General features: G+C 42.6%; 1 protein-coding gene across 4 annotated transcripts in view; it reads right to left on the reverse strand.

Moving 5' to 3' along the window:
• Positions 1–4,547: 4,547 nt before the first annotated feature.
• Positions 4,548–22,354, reverse strand: part of GBE1 (1,4-alpha-glucan branching enzyme 1) — a 303,297-nt gene continuing 285,490 nt past the window's right edge. For all 4 annotated transcript variants that reach the window (XM_073304014.1, XM_073304034.1, XM_073304024.1 and 1 more), the window contains one exon: positions 4,548–6,919. In XM_073304014.1, the coding sequence (XP_073160115.1) occupies positions 6,863–6,919 (57 nt within the window). In that variant the 3' untranslated portion in view covers positions 4,548–6,862. The remainder of the gene's footprint in view (positions 6,920–22,354) is intronic.

Here is a 22,354-nt window from a genome sequence, read left to right on the forward strand (position 1 = left end):
GAAGTGTAAGGTCATGCATTTAGGGATTAATAACAAGAATTTTAGTTATAAGCTAGGGACGCATCAACTAGAAGTAACGGAGGAGGAAAAGGACCTTGGAGTATTGGTTGATCATAGGTTGACTATGAGCTGCCAATGTGATATGGCTGTGAAAAAAGCTAATGTCGTCTTGGGATGCATCAGGAGAGGTATTTCCAGTAGGGATAAGGAGGTTTTAGTACCGTTATATAAGGCACTGGTGAGACCTCACCTGGAATACTGTGTGCAGTTCTGGTCTCCCATGTTTAAGAAGGATGAATTCAAACTGGAACAGGTACAGAGAAGGGCTACTAGGATGATCCGAGGAATGGAAAACTTGTCTTATGAAAGGAGACTCAGGGAGCTTGGCTTGTTTAGCCTAACTAAAAGAAGGTTGAGGGGAGATATGATTGCTCTCTATAAATATATCAGAGGGATAAATACCAGAGAGGGAGAGGAATTATTTAAACTCAATACCAATGTGGACACAAGAACAAATGGATATAAACTGGCCACTAGGAAATTTAGATTAGAAATTAGACGAAGGTTTCTAACCATCAGAGGAGTGAAGTTTTGGAATAGCCTTCCGAGGGAAGTAGTGGGGGCAAAAGATCTATCTTGCTTGAAGATTAAACTCGATAAGTTTATGGAGGAGATGGTATGATGGGATAACATGGTTTTGGTAATTAAATATTCATGGTAAATAGGCCCAATGGCCTGTGATGGGTTTTTAGATGGGGTAAGATCCAAGTTACCCGGGAAAGAATTTTCTGTAGTATCTGGCTGATGAATCTTGCCCATATGCTCAGGGTTTAGCTGATCGCCATATTTGGGGTCGGGAAGGAATTTTCCTCCAGGGCAGATTGGAAGGCCCTGGAGGTTTTTCGCCTTCCTCTGTAGCATGGGGCACGGGTCACTTGCTGGAGGATTCTCTGCTCCTTGAGGTCTTCAAACTACAATTTGAGGACTTCAATAGCACAGATATAGGTGTGAGGTCTTTTTTAGGAGTGGTGGGTGAAATTCTGTGGCCTGCATTGTGCAGGAGGTCAGACTAGATGATCATAATGGTCCCTTCTGACCTAAATATCTATGAATCTATGAATCTATTGCTTAGTTTACCTGGCAGTAAAACTCCACTATGTTTTTCTAGTGGGATGAGTCACACATTCATTATCCCAGGGTAAAAAATACTCTTTTTGGGGGTCAGTGAATACTCAGCCATGGAAGAGTTTTTCTTTCTACTGGAGATCCAAGTGGACCTTTAGGAATAAGACATATAAAGAGATTTCTGCATGGGGGAAAAAAGGACACTCTTGCAGCAGTATAGCATTTGCTGTTCGTTTTTCTTAACACTCTACATAATCACCTTCTTCTGCCTGCACTGCGCGAATATGATTTAACATTTCTAAACATCAAACTGAGCAAGGGTATAGTCTTAGTCGTCAGCCAGCTTACGAAGTTCTGCCATCACCTCATGAAAAGCTGTTTGGCATATGCATTTAAATTGATTTGTTGAGGATGCCCATAATAAAATGTAAACAAGTTGTCTGAAGATGATGCCCACCATCTTATTCCTAGTGATGTCAAATGACTCCTGCTAGAGCCAAATGACACTGGTGATCAGTATTTCCTTTGAATTTTGGGCATCTCCCTATGTTATCTTGCCAGACAGACATAGTCACCTTAGCTTGAGAAGGCAGTTGTCTAGGAGAGGTCTATTAACTATTGGAACTTGCTCAGTCTCCAGAGTAGCTTTGTAGATGGGTCTCGGCTTTGTTGACACTTTCCCAGCATAGTACTTGAACACTACAGGTTATTTATCTGGGCCCTTAATTTATCTGCCAATATGAGAGGAGACTAACTTCTATTTACAGACTACATATTGCAGTTGCAGGTGACAGAGAAAAGATTTCAGTTTCATTTTACATCGTACAGTTCAGTTTCATTTTTACCTTCATGCAAGCAGCCATATTGCCTCAGCTTGCTTGATGCTAATATTGAGACTCAGACAAGGAACCTCAGTAAGATATTTTTACAAAGTCATTTTTCCAAGCATGCTTTAAGTTAAAAATAAATATATAGTGGCACAGGTAGTGAGGTCTACAGTTAAGGTTGCTCAGTACTTTCCATTACAAGCCCTGTTTCTAGCTGCTTATCACATTGATAACATGAGGCAGGCATCTAGCATGGAAAACTTCAGCCTGAACAGTAAAAGACTAAGATTTTTGAAGAATTTCAGCCAGAATTGTTCAGCCATTTTTGAGAATGAAATTAAGGAAAGATTCCTTTTGCCCATGTTAGCAAATTTCTGAAATTGTTTTGTTGTCAAGCTCTAGCACTCCTGGTTTTGGAGCAAGGTCTTGAATTTGATATGGGAGGTTGCCTTAGTGTGAAGGATGTGTCTTTTGCCACCCCTGAAAAAAATCACCCAAATGTAACCAAGTTATAAGCCTTTGAAAATTCCGTTTGCACATGCTCAAGACAGACTTATTAGTTCAGGAGCTAAATACCATCTGCACAGATCATGTTCCATCCCTCCAGAGCTTATATGTGCTGATCAGACTGCAAGTTCACCATTCTCAAAAAGCAACTGAGCACGCTCCAGCCCGGGGAGGTGGGCCACTGTCGTGAAGGGTACAGGAACTGAGAGCAGGAAGCCTGTCTCTGCTGTGCTCTCAATGGTCCCCCTACAGGTACACAGGCAGCACAGTGGAGGGTGGAACAGCCCATTTTGAATGCAGGGGTGAGGAACAGATGAGATGAAAGGGGAAGAGATGCAGGACAGGGGGAGAAGGAATAGGAGCAAAATGTGGACAGAAGACAAAGGAGGGATGAAAATAAGAACAAGGGTGGAGGACGGGGACAGGAACAGAGAAAGGGGAAGATACGAACTGATAAGGGTAGGGCTAGGACCAGAAGAGTCTAACCACTAGAAAATACTCCCCCACAGAATCTAGGATTCAACCCTATAATTGTGAGTCAGCATTCCTTTGCTGTCTAGTGAGTTCCTCTGGAACTCACTGGCAAGTGTGTCTTCATCTCCTTTAGTTGATGGTCCACACAGAAGATAACAGACTTCTATGGCTACTGGTTTGTCTGTTATTTCAAAGGGTAGTGGACTATGCCATGGATCTAAACTTTCAAGACCTGCTGATGACAAATTGGGGATGGCGGGGGGGGGGGGGGATCAATATGGTTCCACGATTAATTTTTTATCATTTAAGTTTTAAAAACTTTAACAAATACATAAAAAAATAAATTAAATGAACACTAAGGATGCAAAGTCAAGCACTTGAAATTTGGTAAGTGCCAGAATTAAGGTTACATGCCTGTGCAACCTTAATTTGACCCCTCTGTGCCTATGCTTTATAATACAGTCCAACTATATGATCATATACTTTTTTCCCCCTCATGACTGCTGCCCCATTCAGTGTACAGGATGGACAGTACTCACTGAACAGATGTGTATTCAATTTTTTTTTATTCTCAACATTTAATGTATGACCCCCAAACCCATTGAATACATAATTATTAATTTCCTTATGGACTTTATTATGGGGGTCCCACTACATTATCTTAATGCTTTATAAAAATTAATGGATATATCTTCATTGCACCCGTGTGAGATAAGATATTATTCTGATTTTTCACTGGGAAACTGAAGCATTCAGATTAAAGACAAAATTGTCAAATGTATCACCTAATATTGCATGCCCAACCTGAGAAGCCTAGGGCCTGACTTTCATGAATACTTAGCATTAGATAGCACTTTATATATTCAGAGCACAGCTAATATGGTCCTCAGCTGCAAGTGCTCATCACTTTTGCAAAATCATACCCCAGCTATCACAAACTGGATACCAAGAAAATGAGGAATGCAGTGGCCACTTGGTTTAAATGACTTGCCCAGCATCACATAGGAACCCTGTGGCCCAGGCAGGGCCAGAATCTAGTTCTCTAAGGGGACATTCTGTTGGTTCAATATAACACATTACCTCACACACCTTATGTCTAACGACAAGAGACCATCCTTTCACCTCCTGCAATCCCCCTCTTCATTCACTATACGTCTTCCAACGTCTTAAACCAACGAGGAGGGGGATTGCAGGCAGCCTGCTTCATAACACAACCCTGATTCATCCCCAGAGCAGATCCATCCTGTGTAACCAATGAGACAGGGATCCTATGGAAAACAAGAGTATGTGATCGTGTCATTCAAGACGGTATTGTAATGCATACATACACGAAGGTCAAATGAAGCTTGCACAGGCAACCTTAATTCTGGCATTTCCTAACTTAAGTGCCTGACTTTTCAACCTTAATATTCTTTTAATTGTTTTTAAATATAATCTTTTGTAAGTATTCAGTACATAAAACGAACAACATATTCTTGAGCAGCAAACCACTGGATTGCTTCTGACTGCCTGAGGCAAATTCCTGATTTCAAACCCTACCAGTAATATCTAGTGTTAGCCTCCAGTATTATACTATTACACATTTTTTTATGAGTGAAGAAAATCACATATGCATTTATGTTTTACCTTTCTCGCAGTTTATTTGCATGTAATTTTACAGTTTCTACTTCACATCACACATTTATTGCTTCTCTTGCACAAAAGTTTGACAAGGGCAATTGCCTTGCATTACATTTTGGAACGCTGGAACATGTGCCAGTAAAAATCTACAGAATATATTAGTAGATCAATTTAACATAAATATAGCAGATAATTACATTGCTTTTTATTTCACTACAAAGTTTACAACTTTGGAAACAATAATTGGTTCCAGTTATTAAAACACTTCAGTGTACTTTTTTAAGCATAAGTGTATGGGAATGCATTTATAGCTCATTAATGCACAATGAATTAAAGGGGGAAATGGAGCTGTGACATTACATAGCACAGTTGCATATGGTATTGGTCTTTCACATATCTGTTGAACAGAATACAGTAAGAGTTGCGATGTTCATGAACCCCTTTTAATGTGAGATCTATCAAAAGACTTTGGTTTCCCATCATGTTATATTATGCTGTCCCACTCATTCTTTTGTTTTCGAAATATTTCCAAGTTAAAGTTCTAATAAGTATATTAAAAAACATGCAAGGTTTTTGTCAGTGTGGGCATAAATGTTTGGCCATTTAGAAGACTTACACAGAAGATGACTGATGTATAGAACTATGAATTAATACAGTGGCATAGCATATTAATAGCATATTGCTATTTCCAGAAGACTGTGGCTGGCGCTGGACACCCCGCCGCCGAAATGCTGCTGCAGAGAAGTGGCAGCGGGAAGAAGCGTCGCTGCCAAAATGCCATCGAGAAATGGCAACACTTCTCAGCAGCATTTTGGTGGTGGGGTGTCCTGCGGAGGCACAAAAATGCCCCGGCGGGTGCCATGGCACCTGCGGGCACCGCGTTGAGGACCCCTGAATTAATAAAACTTGTTGTGGACATTTTCTCTGTTGAATATTTCTAAATTATAAAATCATATATATCATTTTATATCAGATATAAAATAAAACTGTAAATCAAAATGGATTGTAAAGCAAAACAGTACCTTATTTTGGAGCATATACAAATATGTAGGTCAACATGTTTTTAAATTAGTGTAGCAAAATAAAGCATTTGTCTTTAAATCTGTACGACCTTTTCAGAGTTAAAATGAATACTCTGCTGATACAATTTGAATATACAGAATCTTATTCTTTACTATGCTAGATTTCTTGTAAAGAATTCACTTAGACAACAATTTCAGCCAGCACTCCAAACCATTTACTAGCTTGAACATATCGAAAAGCTTGGTTTGAATAACATAGATCTATATTTCTAATACTGTTTCTTCCCTGGTAAGCAAAATATTTTTTAATTTATAAAAATGCAAGATCAACATTACAAGTGCTCCAAGTTAAATGGCAGCTTTAGGAAGCAGTGAAACCACTGGCTACAGAGTCCTTAGATTTATGAGAGAGTACGTAGAAGAATAAATGTTCTTTTTAAAATTGTTTCACTTATTGTACCATTTCAGTAAACGTAATAGTACTTAGCTCTCACAGAGCACTTCTCACCTCAAAATGCTTTGCAAAAGGTAGGCAATTATCATGAGCCCCATTTTTCAGATATGGAACCTGAGGAACACAGAGTGAAATGACTTGCCCAAGACTGCACAACAGATAAGTGACAGAGAGCCATGACTAGAACCCAAGGGACATGTGTCCCAGTTTATCCACTAGCTTTTAAGATTTTACTGTGAAATTTTCATTAAATAAAAATGGCAGAGGACAGTATTCCTGATTGGAAAAACTGCACACCCTAGATATATCTTGGAATTTGCTGCAGAATGGGATCCCTCAAACACAGAAGGCTGCCTTTTGTCAGATTATTTATGTTTTACTTCAACATGCTGTTTCTCTTTATCCTAACAGGAGACAATGATCTGTAATGAGTATTTGAATTCAATATCAAAATGATAAAAAAGCATTCAAAGAAATTGCTGAAATCAGAGCAAGAACACTTTCAGTACAACATTGTTCCTGATAAGACACTGGAAATGATAGTTTAATTGAGAATGCCAGCTGCTCTGAAATGTTTTAAAATGTAATGCTGTAACATCAGAAATGCAAAGATGCATTTTTCTTTTTATTTTTTCATATATTGTCGCCTTGAATTAGATTTTAGCAACTTGAGAGCACTGTAATTATATGTAAATATTAATCCTACATTTCAATGACCTAATATTACTATGTTTAGTTTCAAAAAGCATTCATAGTGTGAACTGTGTGATGTTGAGTGCTTTACAATATTTCTTCTCCACATTTTGCTTCTCCAGTGATGGTTATGAAGATCTTCAGTTCGGGATATCCATATTCTGGAGCACAATAGCCACTCTGCTTGGAATGTACACCTAATAAAAGAATGACAACAGAAAAGAACATGAATTATACTTGACATGATTTTTCATTGGGGCTGTATAAATCATTACATAAATGAGCATTTGAGTGTGAAACATTTTAGGGCATTAAAACTTACCAAACATTTTTTGAAATGTGCAATTAATATGAATCACATTAAGTGTAAGCCCACTCTCCCATGTCCGAGTCATACAAGACCATCTTAATCATACCCTCATTGTAGGATTTTCCCCCTTACTTAAGATCAGCCCTAGGGTGATATTTTATGCAATTACCACTAGAGGGCTCCATTTGATTTTCAATTGCCGATTTAAGAAGCTTGAGGACATCTAGGTTGATAGACCACACAGTGATAAATTACATACTCTTACCACAGCATATGAACAGTATTGTGTTGTGAATTAAAGCTGCCCCAAGGTCTATGATGTCATTTCACCCAGGTAAATACAAGAAATATAAACACAGCAATGCTTTTTTACCATTCTGACATCCATGGAACGTAAGTATCTGATAGAACAAAATGTTGAACATAGAAATTGATTCCAATTGATCATTGCTAAATTCTGATTTTCTAGTCAAATGATGTTTTTATTTAACCTTTGGACATGATTATGATAACTTGATTTATTTGAAAAGATTTCTCAAAGATGAAAAAGAATTTGTGAAAATTATATTTATACGACATTCCTTCTAACCACAGATTAGATTCATAACGGGAAAAACACAGCAAAATATTTGGTAAACAGTACATGTCAAGTTATGTGGGACTCTAACCATTGAAAAATACAACTGATCATATATGCAGAACTCATTAAAAATGCAATTATAAAATAACACACGATTGAGTGTTATGGGTTTCAGTTTGACAATGTCCTTGTTTAGACCATCTTTCCTTCCCTTGGCATTCTTAAAATTCTGCTATTTTCAGCCATGTTATCTCCAAGTTAGAGCCTGACTGACAGTATTGAAAGGCTTTCAGAGTTCGCAACTGGAATGAAAGGCGTAAAAGCAAACAGCTTTAGAAAAAAAGAGAAAAAAAGAACAGCTGATCTTCATCGAACCAGACCATAGCATGTCCAATGCATCTCAGCTGTCACTAGTAAACACAGTGATATCCCCTAAGGTTTCACTGATAAATAACTCCTACAAATCTGTTCAGGAGAAGAGGAAATACCAAATAAAGTTGGTTTGAGTCAACTAGTTCACAGAATAAGGTTTGGAAGTTATGGATTTATAGAGAATTCATTATGTGGATTTAAATCATAGAGAGTTTTTCCAGTTTCTTTTCCAGTAAAAATGATTCCACAGATGTGAAAAGTTACTACAGTTACAACTACAAAAATGAAGTTTGACAAAGGGAATAATGATGATTGTTCCGGCTGGTGTCCAAGTTAAGAACAAGTCATTAAAAATATTATGCCACATTTTCAGCTGAAGTAAACTGGCATAGCTCTATTGACGTCAATGGAATTATGTCAATTAACTCCAGTTGAGGAGCTGGCCCAATGTGACACCATTGCATTTTCTTACAAACCAGAATTTTAAACATGTTTTCAAAGGCAGTTTTAGTGGTTGGGAAATGTGTCATATTTAGAGAGTTTGGAACCAAGTCTTCAGTTTATCCCCAGGAGAGCTGCAGCTCAATGAGCCCTACTGTACCTGAACTCCGCACTGCCTATATGCCTGACTCCTGACTTACAGGAATTATATCTAGTTACCGTCTCCATGCTTTTTCACAATTCGGCTTTATCATAAATATAAAGGGAAGGGAAACAACATTCCTGTATACAGTACTATAAAATCCCTCCTGGCCACAGGCACAAAATCCTTTTACCTGTAAAGAGTTAAGAAGCTCAGGTAACCTGGCTGGCACCTGACCAAATGGACCAAAAAGGGGACAAGATACTTTCAAATCTGGGGGGGGCCTGGTCTGTCTGTTCTGTGTGCTTGCCAGACACAGATCAAGGAAGCAAGCAATCCAATTCCATTAGAATTAGTAAGTACTAGCAAGGGAATGCGTTAGCTTGTTTTTGTTTTGCCTTGTGATTTTCTCTGTGCTGAGAGGAAGGTGTATTCCTGTTTTTCTTTTTGTAACTTTAAAGTTCGGCCCAGAGGGAAATCCTCTGTGGTTTTCAATCTGATTGCCCTGTAAGATTATCTTTCATTCTAATTTTACAGAGGTACTTCTTTTACCTTTTTTCTTTATAATAAAGTTCTATTTCTTTTAGAATCTGATTGGATATTTTTTGTGTCCTAAAAAAACCCAAGGTTGGTCTGTGCTCATCTTGTTTATTCTCAAGCCTCCCCAGGAAAGGAGGTGTGGGAGCTTGGGGGGATGTTAGGGGAGAGTAGGAACTCCAAGTGGTCCTTTCCCTGAGTTTCTCTAAATCACTTGGTGGTGGCAGCGTTACCTAATCCAAGGTACAAGGGAGAATTTGTGCCTTGGGAGTTTTTAACCTAAGCTGGTAGAAAAAAGCCTAGGGGGTCTCTCATGTGGGTCCCCACATCTGTAACCTAGAGTTCAGAGTGGGGAGGGAACCCTGACAACCCTCTTTGCTGACTCAAAGCAGTGACAAAGATGCGGGCACCTAGTCACTGAAAACTACCATCACACCAATGGATTTCACACAGGGTTTGTAGCACCCATCAGGTGTTTAATAAAATGTTAAACAGCGGTAAAACAGTTGACAGCAACTATGACAAATATGAATATAGAACAAGATTCATTATACTGCTACCATAGAAGTTATTCAGAAGACTTTCCCCCTGCCCCCAAACTGGTATACATAGGTATTAGAGAGCTCTCATAAGAATAAGGGAAATTATACTATTGCAGAGACTATTGTATGGCAACTGCTGGCACACGCTGACTTCCTTAATGTCAGGGTGGTTAAGCACTGGAATGAATTGCCCAAGGAGGTTGTGGAATCTCCGTCTGTCATAAATATAAAGGGAAGGGTAAACCCCTTTAAAATCCCTCCTGGCCAGAGGAAAAATCCTCTCACCTGTAAAGGGTTAAGAAGCTAAAGGTAACCTCACTGGCACCTGACCAAAATGACCAATGAGGAGACAAGATACTTTCAAAAGCTGGGAGGAGGGAGAGAAACAAAGGGTCTGGGTCTGTCGGTATGCTGCTTTTGCCCGGGGATAGAACAGGAATGGAGTCTTAGAACTTTTAGTAAGTAATCTAGCTAGGTATGTGTTAGATTATGATTTCTTTAAATGGCTGAGAAAAGAACTGTGCTGAATAGAATGACTATTTCTGTCTGTGTGTCTTTTTTGTAACTTAAGGTTTTGCCTAGAGGGATTCTCTATATTTTGAATCTAATTACCCTGTAAGGTATCTACCATCCTGATTTTACAGAGGTGATTCTTTTACTTCTATTTACTTCTATTTCCATTAAAAGTCTTCTTGTAAGAAAACTGAATGCTTTTTCATTGTTCTCAGATCCAAGGGTTTGGGTCTGTGGTTACCTATGCAAATTGGTGAGGATTTTTACCAAACCTTTCCCAGGAAGTGGGGTGCAAGGGTTGGGAGGATTTTGGGGGGAAAGACGTGTCCAAACTACGTTTCCCAGTAAACCCAGTTAGAGTTTGGTGGTGGCAGTGGATATTCCAAGGACAAAGGATAAAATTAATTTGTACCTTGGGGAAGTTTTAACCTAAGCTGGTAAAAGTAAGCTTAGGAGGTTTTCATGCAGGTCCCCACATCTGTACCCTAGAGTTCAGAGTGGGGGAGGAACCTTGACATGGTGGCAGAGTGGTGGGATTAACCTGAAATCATTTTGAGATCAATTTGAGATTTTTTGAACTAGAAAAACAGATTTTAAAAAGGACATTTTTTTTCCTTTGGAGCTGCTGGAAAGCAGCTTGTTTTTTCTGTTTTGGGGCCAGAGGAGAGACAAAAGGGGATTATCTTTGTGAATTGCAGGTTTTCTTTGCCTGGAGGCAGGGTACTTAACCTCCTGCAGGGAAATTCACTATCTTGGTAAACCAGAAGTTTTTTTTTCCCCTAAAAGTAAATAGGGGGGGTGTTCCACCCATTTGCCTGGAGACAAAAGTGGCAAGTTTTTTGGTTTTTTTTTTAGGATTTTGATTTTTTTACAAGAAGCACCGGTTTGAAAAGGAATTTTCTTTCCTTTAGGCTGCTGGTAAGCAGATTTCCAAGTAGTTGGAGGTTTTTTGCTTTGATTGGGGCCAGTGCAGAGACAAAGGGAATTGTCTTTTTCTGTAGGCTGACAATCACTATCAGAGAATAGGCATTCTATTTCAGCACAGCAAAATTTTACAGCCAAGTTTTGTTTATTTATTTCTAAACCTCGGGTGTAAAGTTAGTTAAAAACAGAGAGGTTAGGATGACAAAATCCACGGCTCGACAAAAGCTGGAATTAGCCAGATTTCAGGCTGAGGAAAAACAAAAGGAACATGAAAGAAAGATAGAACTCATGCGGCTGGAGAAGGAGGAGAAGGAAAAAGAGAGGAAGCATGTGGAGGAGGAGAAGGAAAAAGAGAGGAAGCATGCACTGGAGATGGAGAAGGTAAAGGCTCAGCAGAATATACCAACAAACCCTAGCAATCCTTCTCCAGGTACCACTTCCCATCCCAGAAAGTTCCTCACCTACAAGGCAGGCGATGATACTTAGGCCTTCTTAGAAAACTTCGAAAGGGCCTGCCTTGGGTACATCATCTCTAATGACCAATACATGGTAGAGCTGAGGCCGCAGCTCAGTGGACCCTTAGCTGAGGTGGCAGCTGAAATGCCTAAAGAACACATGAACAAGTATGAACTGTTTAAATCCAAGGCGAGAGTCAGAATGGGGATAACACCCGTGCAGTCTCGTCGGAGGTTCAGAGCCCAAAGGTGGAAACCAGACGTGTCATTTACCCGACATGCCTACCACATTGTGAAACATTGGGATGCCTGGATATCCGGAGCAAGTGTTGAATCTCCAGTAAATTTGCCCTTCCTAATGCAAATGGAACAATTCTTAGAGGGTGTTCCTGAGGAAATAGAAAGATACATCCTAGATGGGAAGCCCAAAACTGTAATCGACGCAGGAGAGATTGGAGCCAGATGGGTGGAGGTGGCAGAGAAGAAGAAAACTGGTCGCAGTTGGAGCGGAGACCAGAAGGGACAACCCCAGACCTCACCCTATTACCGGTGGCCGCCCAAGGCCCCACCTACCTCCCAAAGAACCTTCCAGACACCTTATCGTCCCACCACACCGTTCTCCAGCAACCCACCTCGCCCCAGTGACCCGTCAGCTGGACGATGTTTTAAATGTAATGAGCTGGGGCATGTAAAGGCCAACTGCCCCAAGAAACCCAACAGATTACAGTTCATTGCTCCGGGATCACACCAGAGGTCCGCAGGCCCAGATACCTCCCAGATACCCTTGGAGCAGAGGGAAACTGTGAGTGTGGGCGGGAAGAAGGTCACCGCGTGGAGGGACACCGGAGCACAAGTGTCAGTTATCCATGCTTCCTTAGTGGACCCCAATTTAATCAACCCAGAGATCCAAGTGACGATTCAACCCTTCAAGTCCAACTCTTTCAATTTGCCTACAGCCAAGTTGCCTGTCCAGTACTAGGGCTGGTCAGGAACGTGGACTTTTGCAGTCTATGATGATTATCCCAATCCCATGCTGTTGGGGGAAGACTTGGCCAATCATGTGAAGTGGTACAAGAGGGTGGGAATGGTCACCCGTAGCCAGGCTAAACAAGCTGTGAGGCCTAGCTCTGTTCCGGAAACTTCTATCAGGACCCGGTCAGAGGTGATGGACCCGGACCCCAGGCCAATGTCTGCAACAGCAGTAGTGGATCCAGTCCCAGAGACCCAGACGGAACCAATCCCAGAACCAGAAACAGCGGAACAACCAGCACCAGACCATTTGCCAGCACTGAATCCAGTACTTGCAACCTCCACACCAGAGGTCCCCACCGAACCTGAACCGGCAGCAGCCGATAACCCTACACAAGAGGATCAGCCGGAGACTGAATCCCAACATAGTGCACCAGCGGAAAGCGGTTCACACGTCAACGGAAACAGCCCCATCCCCTACATCGCTTCCAGAGGGACCGAGCATAGGTCCACAATCCAATGAGGAACTGATGTCTCCAGCCTCAAGGGAACAGTTCCAGTTGGACGGCGGCACGGAGCAACCCACCGCCTCTCAGCTCTTCTAATCGATCCAGGTTTGTTGTAGAAAGACGACTTTTATACAAGGAAACTCTTTCTGGTGGACACCAGGAAGACTGGCATCTTCAGAGACAGTTGGTAGTTTCAACTAAGTACTAGGCCAAGCTCTTGAGCTTAGCCCATGATCACCCTAGTGGCCATGCTGGGGTGAACAGGACCAAAGACCGTTTGGGGGGGTCATTCCACTGGGAGGGAATGGGCAAGGATGTTTCCACCTATGTCCGGTCTTGTGAAGTATGCCAAAGAGTGGGAAAACCCCAAGACCAGGTCAAAGCCCCTCTCCAGCCACTCCCCATCATTGAAGTTCCATTTCAGCGAGTAGCTGTGGATATTCTGGGTCCTTTTCCGAAAAAGACACCCAGAGGAAAGCTGTACATACTGACTTTCATGGATTTTGCCACCCGATGGCCGGAAGCAGTAGCTCTAAGCAACACCAGGGCTAAAAGTGTGTGCCTGGCACTAGCAGACATTTTTGCCAGGATAGGTTGGCCCTCCGACATCCTCACAGATGCAGGGACTAATTTGCTGGCAAGATCTATGGAAAACCTTTGGGAAGCTCATGGTGTAAATCAGTTGGTTGCCACTCCTTACCACCATCAAACAAATGGCATGGTGGAGAAGTTTAATGGAACTTTGGGGGCCATGATACATAAATTCGTAAATGAGCACTCCAATGATTGGGACCTAGTGTTGCAGCAGTTGCTCTTTGCCTACAGAGCTGTACCACACCCCAGTTTAGGGTTTTCCCCATTTGAACTTGTATATGGCTGTGAGGTTAAGGGGCCATTACAGTTGGTGAAGCAGCAATGGGAGGGATTTACACCTTCTCCAGGAACTAACATTCTGGACTTTGTAACCAACCTACAAAACACCCTCTGAACCTCTTTAGCCCTTGCTAAAGAAAACTTACAGGATGCTCAAAAAGAGCAAAAAGCCTGGTATGATAAACATGCCAGAGAGCGTTCCTTCAAAGTAGGGGACCAGGTCATAGTCTTAAAGGTGCTCCAGGCCCATAAAATGGAAGCATCGTGGGAAGGGCCATTCAGGGTCCAGGAACGCCTGGGAGCTGTTAATTATCTCATAGCATTCCCCACCTCCAACCGAAAGCCTAAGGTGTACCATATTAATTCTCTAAAGCCCTTTTATTCCAGAGAATTAAAGGTTTGTCAGTTTACAGCCCAGGGAGGAGACGACACTGAGTGGCCTGAAGGTGTCTACTACGAAGGGAAAAGTGCTGGTGGTGTGGAAGAGGTGAACCTCTCCATGACCCTTGGGCATATGCAGCGACAGCAGATCCAGAGCTGTGCGCTAGGTACCCGCCAACGTTCTCAGCCACCCCAGGACTGACTGAACGGGCATACCACTACATTGACACAGGTAATGCTCACCCAATTGAAGTCCAACCTTACCGGGTGTCTCCTGAAGCTAAAACTGCTATAGAACAGGAAATACAGGATATGTTACAGATGGGTGTAATCCGCCCCTCTGGAAGTGCATGGGCATCTCCAGCGGTTCTAGTTCCCAAACCAGATGGGGAAATACGTTTTTGCGTGGACTACCGTAAGCTAAATGCTGTAACTCGCCCAGACAACTATCCAATACCACGCACAGATGAACTATTAGAGAAACTGGGATGGGCCCAGTTCATCTCTACCTTGGACTTAACCAAGGGGTACTGGCAGGTACCGCTAGATGAATCTGCCAAGGAAAAGTCAGCCTTCACCACACATCTCGGGCTGTATGAATTTAATGTACTCCCTTTCGGGCTGCGAAATGCACCCGCCACCTTCCAAAGACTTGTAGATGGTCTCCTAGTGAGATTAGGAGAATATGCAGTCGCCTACCTTGATGATGCATCATTGGAGATTTTTTAGAGCAGGTTAGACAAACACCTGTCAGGGATGGTCTAGATCGGGATAGGCAAAATTTTTGGCTAGAGGGCCACATCTGGGTATGGAAATTGTATGGCGGGCTATGAATGCTCATGAAATTGGGGCTGGGCCTAGGATGAGTGAGGGGATGAGGGCTCTGGCTGGGAGTGAGGACTCTGTGCTAGGGCCAGAAATGAGGATTTCAGGGTGTGGGAGGGGGCTCCAGGCAGGGGCAGGAAGTTGGGGAGTGGGGCGGGGGGGTGAGGGCTCTGGCTAGGGGTGTGGGCTCTGGGATGGTGCTGGGGACAAGGGGCTTGGGGTGCAGGAGGGTACTCTGGGCTGGGATTGAGGGGTTCAGAGGGTGGATCAGGATCAGGGCTGGGGCAGGGATTTGGGGACTGGGAGGAGGTCAAGGGTGCAGGCTCTAGGTGGTGCTTATGTCAAGCAGTTCCCAGAAGCAACAGCATGTCCCCACTTTGGCTGCTATGTGGAGGTGTAGCCGGGCAGCTCTCCACACTGCTCCATCCGCAGACACCGCCCCTGAAGCTCCCATTGGCCGTGGTTCCTGGCCAATGGGAGCTGTGGGGGTGGCGCTTGGGGTGGGGGCAGTGTGCAGAGCCCCCTGGCTGTCCCTACATGTAGGAGCTGGAGGGGGTCATGCTGCTCCTTCCGGGAGCCACATGGAGCCATGGCATGCATGGAGCGGGGAAAACCCCCAACCCCAGTGGGAACTCAAGTGCTGGATAAAAACGTCTGATGGATGGGGCCTGCAGGCCGTAGTTTGCCCACCCCTGGTCTAGATAATACTTAGTCCTACTAGGAGTACAGAGGACTGGACTAGATGACCTCTCGAGGTCCCTTCCAGACCTATAATTCTATGCCCTTTTGCAGCAGGCTACAGCATGACAAGTGTGCCTGCTTCAGTTTCCCCTCAGCCATAAAAGGAACAAAGTCTTTCTCAATGTCCAATTCAAAAACCTGCCTCTAAGCATAATTTATTCCTGTACATGTTCAATAGGCCACAGAACCCTTGTGATAAAACCATCCTCCCAAAATCTCAATGTACAACAGGTTCACAGCTGTTTGCAATGCCCACTTCCAGGACATTTCCAACTCACCCTCCCGAGAGTCCATCTCCAGTCTGTTCCAAGACTCACTCTCTCCTTGGTTCCAGGGTTCCACTGTCCAGGCCATTCACCCAATTATTCTCAGATTAGCTTTGCTTCTTTTCCACAGTTTTTCTCTGATAGCTCTAAGTCAAGACTTGTGTGACAGTACTCCCTGTAGTGTTCCATCAGCCCAACCTCCCTGCCTGTGAGTCCTAACCGTGCTACTGCGATCCACCCTTCAGCATAAACCCTCTTGGTTTGGGGCTGGTTCTTCCTAGGGCCCTCTGTAAAAGCTCTGTGTTAACCTGGCAGGTGTTCCCAAGCGTGGCCAGTCCTCCTTATTACCTATTTGCTCTTCTCAATGGCTCTCTTTTCCAGCTTGCTGCTGCTGCTCCTATTTCTCCCAGAGTCTCTCCTTTCCTCCTCAGGCAGCTCTCACCTGCCCCTTTCCTGGCTGATCCATCTGTCTCAGTCTCTCCCCCATTTATATAGCCCAGGTGTCTTCTTATGGGAGGCAGCTAATCAATCACAGGTGCATTGGAGCCTGCTACCTCTTGAAAGAGCCAGTCACACTGTGACACAGAGGAAAACACTTTTCACTGTGGTTGCAAGCTCTCAATCTCCTCAGGCTGAAGACAGATTTCCATATTGACTGCAACAGTAGAAAACAGACTATGGAACAGGGCTGTCAGCCTTGACTAGACTTGGTGAGACAATGAGGGTTACCAGCCAAAGCCATTGATTTTAAAACCCTCTACTAGCAATCCCACTTCTCAGGGATGAAGCATGGAAAATCCCATAGTAAGAAGAAAGCAGAAAAGGTGTCTGACTGATTTTGAAGGAGACATGCCCTCCGTGCCATGACACCATACCACCAACAAAGCACAAGACACACTGGAGGAGTGGGGCATGAAGGGCTTGCCTTCCTCACAGGACACTGACCAAACCCCCACCAAGAACTCTCAAAAGGTGTGAGGAATCTAAGGTTTGTGCAGGGGTATTGTGTATAGGCTTTTTATTTTCACTTGATCTAAATTTCTCCTATGCTAAGAGTAAAAAGTGCATCTGTGTGTTTAAGAAGTCTCTTTGCACAGTACTGTCCTCCTTAACTGTTGCTTTGAACCAACAGTTCAACTATAATCCAGAGTACCCACAAAGACAGAGCTCTGGGGAGAGCATGCATAAGCTACTGGAAGGCTTGCAGGGGTTCAGCACCAGTCTCAAGGCCAAGGACAGTTGAACTGCAGGCTCCCATACCGGGAATCTGCACTCCAATGATGTCCCTGCAACAATGTCTGGATGCTGATCAGAATCACTTGGCTTGAAAGCACACGGGATCCAAAGGATGGGTCCAATACAGCTGCTTTCACTGTCCCACAAGGGGTGGGGGAAGTGGGTAGCCAGGGCTGTAATACCACAAAATATCACCATTGATTGATGCCACTAATTATGTACATTTGATTTTTTTTAATGCCTTCCAAGACATGTTGTCCACTCCTAATTTAAAACCCTCTTAAAAGTCCACTTAATACACAAAATGCATTAATGTACTTAAGAACAATGAAGCAATCAAAATGGATGCATGACTTATGCAAAATACAATTCTATGTTTAACCCTTGTTCTAGCTCCCCTTCCTTTTCTTTTATTACTAACACTTGGTGTCCCATGCAATTTAGACTGGAAGCTCTTTTGCAGAGGATCAGGTCTTTATTTCTCTCTGTATTGTCACATGCCACTTTCTGGAGTTCAAAAACATACTTCGAATGCACACACACATATTATTTCCTAAAATGTGGTGTTTACGGTTTTTAATTCCCAATTTTCATCTTCCTAAGGGCATTATATTTTACCTGTGAATTGCCAACCTAAACTGTGTGCAAGAGACAGCAGAAGGTTATATGTAAACAATGATAGTTTGACAAATGCATGCATCTCTTACACTCTGTACGACTTACATCCCTTTATTCAAAATACATGAATTTGTATGTTGTAATTTCTTGTAATTTCTTATGAAGAACAGGAATGTTATTCAAAGGTTTAACAGAGCACATAGACTAAACAGTCAAGATCATTTTAGAAGCATCTATCAGTTGCCATGCCTTAAGTGGTATAAAACACAAAGAAGGATGTTCTGGACAAAGGATCAGACATACTTTAGCGAAAGAGCATTATCAGGTGTTAGCTTGAATAATTTACATTTGCTGATGCCAAAAATGTTTTAAACAGTGTTAAATGTGTCCTCATTAGGGCTGAACAAGCCCTGCAGCATCCAGTTTGTGTTTCCAAGAACTAAGCCTTGCAGGATCCATTTGAGTGGACTTGTAACACCCAAACCTCTAAGAAAACAAGTTTCCTAGCAACTGTGCACTAAGGCTTATCTTGTGCTTTCTCCTCACTTTGTCTGTTTAGGAATCCACTGCTGTGGGAAAGAGAACATCTTCCCTCTCCTACTGCAACAAGGGGCAGAGAAGAGTACTGTGAAGACCTTAGGGACTAGAAACACTCAGCCTACTTTGTGACTGCCCTATTCTTATAACTTTGTAATATTCAAGTTGCTACTGGGTCTCTGGAAGATTCTCCAGAGGTGGCCACCAGGATGCATCCAAGAGCTGAACGGGGACAGGGTAAACACACAAACCCTTTCCTCCCAAAAGGCAACAAAGAAGAGATTTGCACAAGTGGTGGGGTTGCTTCTTGGCCTTAAGAACTGTATCAGCCTGTGCCTGCTCAAAGTTTGTGGATGTAGGCTGATGCTCGTGCATTTGGCCAAAACTTATCCAAATTTCAGGTGAGTTCAACATTAACATGAGCACAGACCTTGATCATGCCCCTCGAAGTCTTGCTTCATTTCTTAAGCTATCAGATGGGTATAATTTTTGTTGGTCCTCCTCCCACTCTTTCATTTGCTGCAGGGGTCCCAGAAGGGTCTTATTTGCCAACTCTTCTCCATTTACACACAGTCTCTGGATTATTTCACCCACTAACATGGTTTCAACTACAATCTTATCTCCAATCCTGATCTGTCCCTTCCCTCCAATACCAAATCTGAGCCTGACTTTGAATCTCCTTCTTTATGTTTCATCGTCCATTGAAGTTAACGAGAGATGAAACTGAACTCTTGGTTTTCCCTCCCAACTCACTCTGCACACCACCCATTGAACACCCACATCATCCTCCCTGTCATTCAAACCCATAACGTGAAGTTCATATCTTTGAGTTCCCCCTCTCGTTTGCATTACAAAATCAAGCTGTGTCCAAATGTTGCTGCTTCTTTCTCCATGATATTTCTAAGATCCACCCTTTTCTTCCTATCCAGAAAGTATTAGGACACATCCATGCTCTCATTATCCCCTATGTGGATTATGGTAATCTCCAGCCTCCCAAACACCTGTATCGTATCTCTCCTCTTCATAGAAAATTGGCTGCTAAAATCATCATCTTTGCCTGTTCTAATCACTTTACCCAATTCTGAATCCCTCCCACTGTATCCTCTTCTGCTGCACTAGATCAATTTCCATCTTCCTGGTCCTCACCTTCAAGGTCCTTCATAACACTGCCCTTCCCATTCTGTTAGCTCTTGTCTCATCATATTGGCCCTCCAGCTCCGCTGTATGTTTCTCAGCTTCTCACATTACCTTCTCTGAACTAGTCCATAAGCTGACTATCCTCTTATCCTTCAAAATTCACCTCTGCAAGAAAGCCTATAAGTAATCAATTATATGCTGCAAAGGGTTTAGACCTCTGTCCTAAGGCCTAGGCTACACTTGCAAATTAGAGCACATTAAATCAGCCCTGGGCACCCTAACTCCTGAAGTGTCCACACTGGCAAGGCACTTAGAGCTCCCGGACCTCTTGGCTGGAGCGCTCTTGGTAATCCACCTCCACAAGAAGCATAGAGCTTTCTGCGCCCTGACTGGAGCGCTGCTGTGTCCGTGTGGATAAATTATTGCATTACTGCACTGCGACTGTCCTCCAGAAACATCCCATAATCCCCTGAAGTCAAGCGTTCACTCTGGTCATTGTTTTGAACTTGGCTGCAGGCATGCTGATATCCCCGTTCAAAGCTCCGTTTCTGACAGCTGAGACACAAAGCAAACCATTAGAGGCAGGGAGGGTGTGTGTGTGTGTGTGCGCGTGTAAGTGTGTGAGAGAGAGAGAGAGGTGGAGGCTGATGTTGGGTTTCCCCTTCCCCCTCCTGCTGTCTGAATTTACAAGATAGCATGCTGACACACACTGCCCCTCATGCTTTGCAAAACCCTTTCCAAAGCATGCTGAAGCCACTTGCACACTGGGATAGCTACCAAAATGCACTGCTTTCTGTGGTATTGCAAGAGCTGTTAATGTGGACATGCTCCACAGTCACAAGGAGCACATTTAGGGTGACCAGATGTCCCGATCTTTGCGTCTTTGCTGTTTGGTCACCCTAAGCACATTGTGAACACACAGCAGCACTTTCCCTGCTGCTGTCTCCAAGGGCTGGTTTAACTCCCGGTGCACTACATATGCAAGTGTAGCCATGCTCTCAGTCACATTTCAGAACAGAAAATGACTATGGGAGAGCAGAGTTGTATTAAGACGAAGGTTTCTAACCATCAGAGGAGTGAAGTTTTGGAATAGCCTTCCAAGGGAAGCAGTGGGGGCAAAAGACCTATCTGGCTTTAAAATTAAACTTGATAAGTTTATGGAGGAGATGGTATGATGGAATAACATGATTTTGGTAATTAATTGATCTTTAAATATTCATGGTAAATAGGCCCAATGGCCTGTGATGGGATGGTAGATGGTGTGGGATCTGAGTTACTACAAAGAATTCTTTCCTGGGTATCTGGCTAGTGAATCTTGCCCATATGCTCAGGGTTTAGCCCCCATATTTGGGGTCGGGAAGGAATTTTCCTCCAGGGCAGATTGGAAGAGGCCTTGGAGGTTTTTCGCCTTCCTCTGTAGCATGGGGCATGGGTCACTTTCTGGAGGATTCTCTGCTCCTTGAAGTCTTTAAACCATGATTTGAGGACTTCAATAGCTCAGACATAGGTGAGAGGTTTATTGCAGGAATGGATGGGTGATAGTATGTGGCCTGCGTTGTGCAGGAGGTCGGACTAGATGATCCTAATAGTCCCTTCTGACCTTAGCATCTATGAATCTATGAAAATACCTAATTGAAAGGACAATAATGAAATTGGCAGGGATAAAGACATGCAGACTGGCCTGTGAAATATAGTCTTTGATAGGTGGCTATTAATCACTGATGACAGTTTTTGTATCCTCAATGGGTAATCTGTGAGAGAAAGCAGAAAGTCGTGTTAGGGCTTGCCAACATGGGGCCACTCAGGAAAATTAATCCAAATTAATGTTTAAAGTGGATTACTTAAACCACATTAAACCCTTCTGTGGATTCTCTTATTTAGAATTGAAGTGGCCTTAATTCAGTTTATCTTAATTCAGTGAAATTAGTTCAATTCAGTGAAAAGGACCTTAACCAAATTAAGGCCCCTTTAATTCTGAATAAGAGCATCCACACGAGGGTTTAAATGAGGTTTAATTCATCTATATGAAAAGTACATTTGGATTAATTTGCCCGAGTGTCCCCATGTAGGCAAGCCTTAAGTCACAGATGAGCATACAAGATGTATGGGGATGGTAGGCTCTTTAATATAACAAATATTTGTAATTTTTCAGAATGGTCTCAACTCAGTTACGTAAAATAACTTCAGCTATTGCAGAGACTATCACAAGATTTCTCTTGTTTTCTCTTGTGCTATTTTTCTATAATTTTGTTTACAGAAGGGGAAACAAGGAATGAGGTGGAACTAAAGAGAATATGATACACTAATGCAGTCTACTGGAAAAGTACCAGGTGTTTTAGAAGCCATCCCACTGTATGTTTTCTTTCCTCAGAAATCAAATAATCTAAGAACATGTATGAATAGAAACTAAAAAGCTTTAATCATCAGGTACACAATAGGCGGTAAAAATATCAAAAGAGCTGGCTGGTATTAAAGATCTAACCTTTATTTTATCCCCTTCTCTTTTAGAAACAGTTAATTTTCTAAATACAAAGCTTATTCTACATAATCTTTAGGGTCTAAAAAAATCCCAGTCAGCTAAAGACTACATCAGGCCCTTAAAAATCAATGCACAAATCCTTGTCATGAAAGTTATGCAAATGACTATTTTCAAAGATAAGGGTCACAAAGTGCTTTATAGCATTTCACTCTATGATAATGCTTTAGTCTATTAACTGTCTCAAG

Source organism: Lepidochelys kempii, chromosome 1 (genome assembly GCF_965140265.1).
Source record: "Lepidochelys kempii isolate rLepKem1 chromosome 1, rLepKem1.hap2, whole genome shotgun sequence".
NCBI classification, from domain to species: domain Eukaryota; kingdom Metazoa; phylum Chordata; order Testudines; family Cheloniidae; genus Lepidochelys; species Lepidochelys kempii.